This window comes from Hylaeus volcanicus, chromosome 2 (genome assembly GCF_026283585.1).
Source record: "Hylaeus volcanicus isolate JK05 chromosome 2, UHH_iyHylVolc1.0_haploid, whole genome shotgun sequence".
In the NCBI taxonomy this organism is placed as follows: Eukaryota; Metazoa; Arthropoda; class Insecta; order Hymenoptera; family Colletidae; genus Hylaeus; species Hylaeus volcanicus.
The window spans coordinates 31,434,657-31,443,852 of NC_071977.1; the positions used below are offsets into that span (position 1 = coordinate 31,434,657).

At 43.5% G+C, this 9,196-nt stretch overlaps 1 protein-coding gene across 1 annotated transcript in view; it reads left to right on the plus strand.

Annotated features, from left to right (window-relative positions):
• The window catches only part of LOC128872076 (uncharacterized), a 12,120-nt gene extending 3,579 nt beyond the window's left edge, over window positions 1-8,541 (plus strand). The window contains exons 5-8 of the mRNA XM_054114400.1: window positions 472-628; window positions 4,066-4,215; window positions 6,206-6,650; window positions 7,278-8,541. Of these exons, the coding sequence (XP_053970375.1) occupies window positions 472-628; window positions 4,066-4,215; window positions 6,206-6,650; window positions 7,278-7,523 (998 nt within the window). The 3' untranslated portion in view covers window positions 7,524-8,541. The remainder of the gene's footprint in view (window positions 1-471; window positions 629-4,065; window positions 4,216-6,205; window positions 6,651-7,277) is intronic.
• Window positions 8,542-9,196: the final 655 nt, after the last annotated feature.

Sequence of the window (9,196 nt, forward strand, 5' to 3'; positions counted from 1 at the left end):
TTCGCGAGTGTACTCCCCTCTCTCTTTCTGGAACGTTGTTCTCTCTCTCTTCTATATATATATCGTGTTGACGGTGGAGCGGGCAACAATGAGGCGTCGAGAGAGAACAACGTTCCAGAAAGAGAGAGGGGAGTACACTCGCGAAAGAGGGTGCGGCGCGCACTGTTGTTGAGACGCGAAACCCGAGAAAACGGACATTCGAGGGCGAATGAATGTTAATTCAGGATAGCCGAGTGTAGTATCCGCGCCTCCCATACCCAACAATAAGGAGTCAAATAAGAACACGAAACGTAGGGTACGGGATTGGTCGCGTAGGTAAAGCGGTCGACTGTGGATCCGAGGATCGTGGCTTCGAATTCCCGTGCTTTATTTTTCGTTTAGACTCTCCTACGTTATTCAATTTTTACATTGTTTATGGGAAAATAAGATGAAGATGCTCTATTTACGAACAAAAATTACGGTTGCTCGCAGATTTGACGACGCACATAATACACGTCGGTAAACCAGAGGACGGATTCTTTGGGAAATTCGTCAACTCGACCGTCCTAGTCCTCAGCGAGGGACACCTCGAGAAACATCTGAAAAACGTGAACTCGACCAACAGCATACTGCTTCTGGAAGATTCCAGGTAACCGTAACGACGGAGGCAGGGCTAAAAGGTGTTAACGATATATATCCTCTACCCGCGCGTATCGTCAATGACGACAGCTATTTTCAAACGCGAACCTCGGTGGGGATGATCCAGTTTTCTTAATCTGGCGTCGAAGCTCTATCTTTAAGCGAGCTATCACCGTAATGAGTAATTAACGATGCACACCGACAGCGTCTTTTGTCACCTTTTAATCCTCGATAATCCGCGAGCCGTGACACTATTGCCGTTTATCCAGCGACATTTTTCTTGGCATTTATATAATTTATATACTCCCCGCTGCCAACGATCGTGACGTCGAACGCAACGCTCCGCCTATCGTTCACGCCCTTAAACCCTCGCAATGCCGAGAGCCTTTCTCGCTAACGCGAATTACCAATGGAGAGGTTTCGTACTTAATGCACTCTCGATAAAGACTCGATTGGAGGATTTTTTTTTCCAAGGATAGTGAACGTCCAATATGAATGTTTCATAGCGCGTTCGTTGAATAGTATTCGCGTCGACATTTTTAAGGACTCGTTAACCTGTTTAGAAAATATGATTGTTGGAACCTATTTGGAATTTCTTGGCGACTTGGTAGGGTGAATCGTACCGTCGATGGTTAGACTTGTTGAAAATATTGACTTGTTTAAGAATCCAGAAGCCTTGATGACCAACTAATATGGACAATTTTTTTCTAAATTTGAATTGAAATTTTTAGAAAGCAAATGGTAGTATTGTTGTGAGAGGTTTTAAATATTGATTTATTTATGAATCCAAAAGCCTTGATGTCCAATTAATATAGAAACCGTTTTATTAATTCCAATGGAGCATCCCCTCGCCACGATAGCTCACGTAAGAAATAAAATACTAGACTGTTTGGTATCGCCGTTATAAATAGCAAAGTAAATCGTAAACAAGCTGAGAGCCCCTGACTAAATCGATCCCGAACGATTAATCGTTCGATCGCGTTGATAGGACGTGATCGATTCCGATGTCCACAAATCGCCTCGAAGAGCGAATCGGTGATTACGCAAGAGCCGTCTATTAATACAATCCCTCGTTTATATCCCGCGCATCGTCCTGACAATGAAGGTGTCTGCTCAATTAACGCGTGAGTCATATAACGAGCATAACGGAAGATTTCATAAAGGAATTACGTGAATTCACATTTAATTACGATTCCGATCGTAAATATCGATGCGTAACCGCCTAGGTGGCAGTATCAGGAAATTACAAATAGCGGTGAAAAAAAAAAAGCAACGGCAAAAACTCGATTATGACGGGGATAAGAATCCATAAGCCTCGATTAAAGGGGGAACGCGCGAGAGTATATCTCTAGATATTCTTTCGCATGATTTGTTTGCTCGTTTATTATTATCTTCGGTCCATAGTAATTTAAAATCCGATAGATGTCTCGTAAAAAAAGAATCGGAACGCGAAATAGTTTCTTGTTAATATCGAACGTGACTCGAATTCTATCTGAGATATCTGTTTTGCCCGTAAAATTAACTGAAATAATATCTCTACTCGGAATAGGATGCAGAAATAGGATGGAAAAATCCGAAACGTCGAGGAGGAAATTTCTAAACGGTACGAGGGTGTATGAGTTTCCGAGTGGGGCAACCCCTCTCGAGTCAACGAGAAACCGAGTCAGCGATTTCCTGTTCGCGATTTGCATGGCTGACCCGTTTATTTTCCCTTTTTATTTTTTGCAGAAGATCGAAAGCGTTCGCGCAACAATGTTAATCAAAATCGCGCCACGTAATCCCTTCGAGCGTGATCGATATCGATCGAGGCCATTTTTGATCGATTCGCGCAAATATATGGGAAAAAGTTCGGTCAATGAGAGCGTAACGCTTAAAAGAGCGTAAAATTGTTGAATCCGTAATGCACGCTCGCGGAGCGAGGATTTACGAGCTCGGGAAACATCGTGCTGATTTCGCGATTTTATGAGAACAAAAAGAAACGAAAGCGATAAGAATCGAGATAATGTTTCACGCTTCGAGCACGCGATTGTCTATCCGCGTTTGCCTCTCATTTATTATTTTTGTTATTAGCGACTAAAAAGGAAGCCGGTAATGAGTTAGGTGTAATTTGTAGAAGTGGTTGTTATTAAATTTGAAAAGTTTAGAGGGTTACGAAACCGTGAAAGCACCGAGAGAATATTTCGCGATAGATATTTATGGCACCTGGCGAATCCACAGAGATTTAGACACAGACGGCGTTACGTGCACCGCGTGTATCTCTACAGCGATATATTTAAAAACAAAAAAAAAACAAAAAAAATGAAGTATTCTTACTTAATCCGCCAACATTATGAAGTAATTGGTACGTTACGGATCTAATTATGGAATTTTTCTAAAAAAGAACGTAATTCAAACGGATATGCCGTTATCAACCAACTCGTACCAACTCGTCTTGCATCTTTTTCTCCGTGTTACATCAGCGAACATAAATGTACTCTGTAATTTTCAAAGAAACCGAGTTCTACATAATAAGCCAGTCTTCCTCCTACTCGGCGGGTCTCGGATATCTCGTAATTTCCACTCGTTGTATCGGTACAAAAAAAATGTAGAACAATGCAAAGTAAAACAAAAAGTCGTAGAACTACGTGACTTACAGTCGAATATAATCGATCGAGTATTTCAAGAATGGATACGTTTTATTTTTTTTTTACGTGCAAACATTTTTTTATCTGCACACATCTTTGAACAAAAATGTTTGTTCAACATTCGAATCGTACATCGCGATCGACTCGAGGATTCGCCTACGAACAACGCGCGATCTCATGACAGCCGCGGAACACATTTTATCCAAAACGGAACAAGAAAATTACGTTTTTATCGCATCGGGTTGTAACAGTACTCCGTGAGTACCGGTTACGATCGCGTGTTGCCCGGTACGTCTATCAGACCGCGTTTAATTTCAATCTATGTAGCCATCAAACACGGCAATTACTATTAATGAAAACAGATCCAATCGTATTATCAGCTGTTGCACATTATTCCGCTGGTAATAGAAATACCGCTGTTTATCCACGCAAACGGCACACGCGATTATCGAGTCTATCAGCAGATGCCATCCGTTCCGTTGTCCTATTAACAGTAGCCACAATCGCTGATGCGCTCGTCTGCGAAACGATTGTTGTCGCAACGCAAATCTCGAATCGCGGATCTTTGGATCGTCGTCCGGCGACGCTACACCGAACTCGACCGGTAGGAAACGACACCGACAGGCTTCTGCAAGGTGTCCCAAAAATGTTAGAGGTTCTTGAAAAGGGTCGGTTCGGAAGGTGATTCGAAACAACTGTCTCCTTAGCGAAAACGGAGGCTTCGTTAAGGAGATATCAACAGAAAAACCCGATCGATCAGTTTCACTTTTTAATTGCGCCAAAGTAATAGGAAAACTGTTGACGAGCTTCGCGTTTGCGTCAGGAACGAATTCGCGGGATTGGAGGCGAGAGTCGAGAAATCGAAATGGTGGTCCAGCAAGGACGGTGGAATGTTCGACGCGGAGGAACTGAGGGACGTCAGGTGGCTCGAAGACGCGATAAATGTCTACATGAAGGCGTTGGATACGGTGTGGTAAGTGCGACAACTGCGACGCATCTTTGTTCGTTCGTTCGCGTAGAAAGTTGCACGCGTAAACCGCGACGATGCTGCGAATGCCTGCGGTGGCCCCAATCGAAAATCTCTAACGAGTAACGGCGAATGACGAACGAGCAAATTTGTAATTTCATTTTTGAAACGATTGTTCGTCACTCGTTACATGTACTAAATTATTTTAGATATTCAGACTTTTATTTTTTATTATAATAATAACGTACTTTTGTAGAATTGATTTTGACCCCACGCGAGTGCATTTTATGTTCCCAGTAAAACACGCAATTGGGAGAAAACGCGAATTATGCGTTCGTCGGAAAAATTCGATGGAAATTAATCGCAATACGCGTAGTAAATTATTTCGTTGGAACGACCGGCCGACGGGATACTAAATGACTAAATAATCGCGGTGCGCGCGTAAACGGTGTTCCGACGAAAACAATTTGCGAGGAATTAACTTTTTGTACACGGGGATTTTTAAAAATCGACGCTTGCCAGTCTCGGGGTCAGCGCCATTTGTTACATTCCGGTTCTGAATTCTCTGAAATCGAAACGCGGATGTTTGCTTAAATATTTGTTCGTAATGGCGGAGTATTAGAATAATAATTGTACTTGAAAGGAACTTTCTACCGCTGGTCAATAAAATACAAGAAGTGCGTCCTGCTTCTCGCTAAAAGTAACAAATGCTTGGAATTCGAGAGTAATCGATTCATTTCCTCGGTTCCGTTTGTATAGACACATATCAAGTTCGAACTGACGATGAACGATAGGTTGCTAGATATTATTTCGAGGTTTCGCTGCGGCTTTATTTTAATATAAAAATAAAACCCGAGTGCTTTATTTGCCGAATTATTCAACATTCAGATTTTTCATTACGAAACGATTACGCGTCGTGAACACTGCATGTAGCGCGACGAGCTCGGTACAATCGAATTAATTGACCGGCATTGTAACGATCATCGTTGATCGATCGACGAAGCCACCAGCTAAATTTCTTTGACCGCCAATTAACGAAGTCAATTAGCTCGAATATTACAATGCCGCGACGTACGCCGAACGCCAATTGAAATCGTGCTTTTTCGATACGGGGAATCTACGTATAATCGATTAAGACATCGAATAGGAAATTAGAATTCGCGTTCGATTTAATACCTGTCCTCATTTATCGCGTTAATTACGTCGCCTTAAAGTGGCGTTGGTAGTTGGCAGTTATATCTTTGAAATGAATTAAGAACGCAAAAACATGTCACGCGTACAAATTAAACGGACACTCCTGCGGTAAACTGCGTGTTCGCTTATGCAAATTAGAATAGCTAATTTCCTAATCGCACGTTTAGGTGGACTTCTCTGATTCTAATAATCAGCTATACGAAATAATTAATCGAAATTAGTTATCCGGCGGTAGCAAAAAATACTTCAAAAAAAAAAAAAAAAAAGAATAAAGAATCAGGCAAGTACGAGACCGGAAGAATCGCTTCCTCCGTGAGAGCAGGAGGTTCAAATTAACGTGCTACACTTTCTACGCGAATGAATAAATTCTTCCAAAAATTGTCAGAGATACACGTATCGATTTATCGAAGACGCGCGTGAGGCCAGTAAGTACATTTACGAAAGTTTCCAGTTATACGAATATAATGGTACGTAACGATACACGCTGTGGTTGTCTCCATTTTTCTGATTTTTTATTATTATTTTTTTAATAAAGTAGACGAAGCAAAGTAAACGAAGCAACTGTCTCGAAACAGCTACCCTCGGCGTAGCATTCCGTCTCTCGTTAATGGAGATCTAGCACTATCGCGGAACGTATGAGAAACGGCAAAAGGCGTCAAACGTCTCCGTCAGGATTCAAGGCACGCGCGCGGTAAACGTGTTCTTAAACTATTTAAAAAAAAAAAAAAAACATCCCGCTCGGTGGATACGTGCATCGAATGACGACTATCGGTAATTCTATTATTCCTTTTCCACTCGTTAGCAAGAAAAAGAAGTGCAAGAGCCAGGTGAACGCCGTCGACTGGAACAACGTCCTGTCGAACGTCCTGGCGGATTACGCAAAGGAGTCGCAATCGTCGCCCATGTCCCTCGAGTTGTCGATGAAAGTGAAGTCAGGCGACGTGGAGACGATTGGGACAGTGGCTATTCAGAAGAACAAGGCAAAGCTTCACTGGGGTGGCGGGAAGGACGACGACGACGACGACGATGACGAAGATGACGATGACGACGACGACGACGACGACGATGATGATAAGGAGGACGCGAACGTGATGCCGAGCGCGTTCAAGAAGTTGATCAGCAAGGAAAAGGGCACGCGAACGGGCTGCGCTACCACCGCCAAGGAGATTAGGCTATTGCACGAGGGAGACGACGACGCGGCCCAAGTCTTGGTCTCGGAGATGGACGACACCGAGTGGTATACCATGGTTAGTTCTTGCTTTGACTTTCAAGGGGAATATTGTCGACGAATATTGTCGACGTGAAAATTCGAAGATTCGGGAATGGGGCTAGAGGTCCTCTTGGAGTGGAAAGTGAAGAAAAGGGGAATGTGTTGAAGAAAACTCGAGTACCTGGGTAGTAATTCTAGCGGAGGTAAGTTGAGAGGTTTTCGGATTCGAGGCTGGAGAGGATTAGAGGTCCTCCTGGAGTGGAGAGTGAAGAAAAGAGGGATTTGTTGAAGAAGAAGTATTTTGGCAGTAATTCTAGCGGAGATAAGTTGAGAGGTTTTCAGATTCGAGGCTGGAGAGGATTAGAGGTTCTCCTGGAGTGGAAAGTGAAGAAAAGGGGTGTTTGTTGAAGAAGACTCGAGTACCTTGGCAGTAAAATAAAGGCTGAAAAAGATTAAAAGTCCTGTTGGTAAGGAAAACAAGGATCGAAAATAAGCATCGGAAAAGGATGAAATACGCTCTCTGTAATTCTTTCAGGGATCGAATTAGGAACTTCGACTAAATTCAAGCCCAATATAATATAAATTTAATAGTATATTATCAAGCTATCATTAAGCGATTTAATTTAAGATTTGTGTATCGTGCTAAAGGAACGATAAACCACAGGTGGGCACGGTCTGCGGCGTGGGCATCGCGATGTTCGTAATCGGGATCCTGGCCGTCTACGTGGTGTACACAAACATTCGGGGCCCGCTACCGCCCAAGAACGCCCGGATCGAACGAGACACCAGCTTGAGGCGAGTGGGCAGCGACAGGGAGACACCTGTTCGCGTTCCGAAACACTCGCGTACCCTGCAGAGAAGGGACAGCAACAGGAGCGTCAGGAGCAACATATCAGAGAAGAGCGTTTGAAGTGATCGCGCCGTGACGAGTAATTATCAACGATCGAATCGAAGGCTTCAGGAGATACATCGATCGTGGGAATTGTTTCGGGCGAGTTCGAATGCGGTTTCGAGCGGTTCGATTCGGATCGGTTCGAGTGAATCCGAATCGATTCGTTTCGAATCGGTTCCGATTGACTCGATTCGAAATGCTCGCAATTTGCTCGATTCGGTTCGGTTCGAACTGGTTCGTAACAATTCCAGATGACTCGGTTCTGTTACGTTCGGATTCGATTCGATTCTAATTATCCACGATTATTTCGAAGCGATTCCATTTCAATTTTTCCGTGTTTTTCTGAATTCGTATCCAGTCCGGCATCGATCTCGTTTGATTAGTAATCGTTTGAATCAGTTCCGATTGTTTTCAATTTCAAATTCGTTTCGTTTCGATTCGAACGAATTCAATTACTTTCGGATCTGAACGCTTCCGTTTAACATTTCGGTGACTCTTGGTCCATTCGATTTAATTTACTTCGAACAAACGTCACGCCAACTTAGTCGCGTACTCGCCGGTGACTCGATTCGAGATCTCCATCGAGTCGATCGTCTTTCCTGCGAAACTCGTACCTAGTCACGAAACTCTTATCTAGTCAAACAATTCTCGAAACCGCAGACTTCCTCTCTCGATTCTCGCGATTTCGTTAATGAGAATTCGAACCGTACACGGTTCCAACAGGATATATACATTTCTGTAAATAGATAGGTATATATATATAAATATATATCTTCGAACAATAATTCACGAATCATGTCCCACAAAGAAAGAAACTTCTCGAAAAATGTGTAAAAAGATTTTAAAAAAAAAAAAAAAGATGTACCGTTTCCCTCCTTGGTAACCGAAAATTCCATACTCGCGTATAAAGGTATCGTAGAATACGCAAGTATACGAGTATCTATACGGATATTAAGTACACGCGACGAACACATGTACGACAGCCACTCGACAAATTGAATAAATGCTATCTGTATCGAATACGACTTTTGCAAACGGGATAAGCGATAAATTTTTTTTGCGAAACGATGGAGTGCGAACGGTTTACACGTTGTAAACTCGATCAACGGGTTACCGACGAACGAACAATTTGTAAGCACGTTCGCACCGTCGGTCCCTCGTAATTTATGCGCATAATAGAAGTTCGCGATCGAAACGCGGCAAGAGATCGAGCTCGATTCCATTTCCGTCATCGGTATCGTTTTCTCGCGTCGGCCACGGCGCGCAACGAAAGAAGAAAAACGTTGGTGGTGAACGTCGACGAGGACGGCGAGGACGACGCGCAAAACATCGCGAAGAAACTGACGATGGCGTCCATTCAGAAAGGCCTCTGCGTTTTGGTGCACGATAACGACGATGACGGTAATTGATAAATATTTAACGCGCCTCCCAAGAATAAGGAGTCAAATAAGAACACGAAACGTAGGGTACGGGATTGGTCGCGTAGGTAAAGCGGTCGACTGTGGATCCGAGGATCGTGGCTTCGAATTCCCGTGCCTTATTTTTCGTTTAGACTCCTACATATGGGGGCTTGTCCGGGATGGGGGGCGCGGGCGGGGACGGTGGAGCGGGCAACAATGAGGCGTCGAGAGAGAACAACGTTCCAGAAAGAGAGAGGGGAGTACACTCGCGAAAGAGGGTGCGGCGCGCAC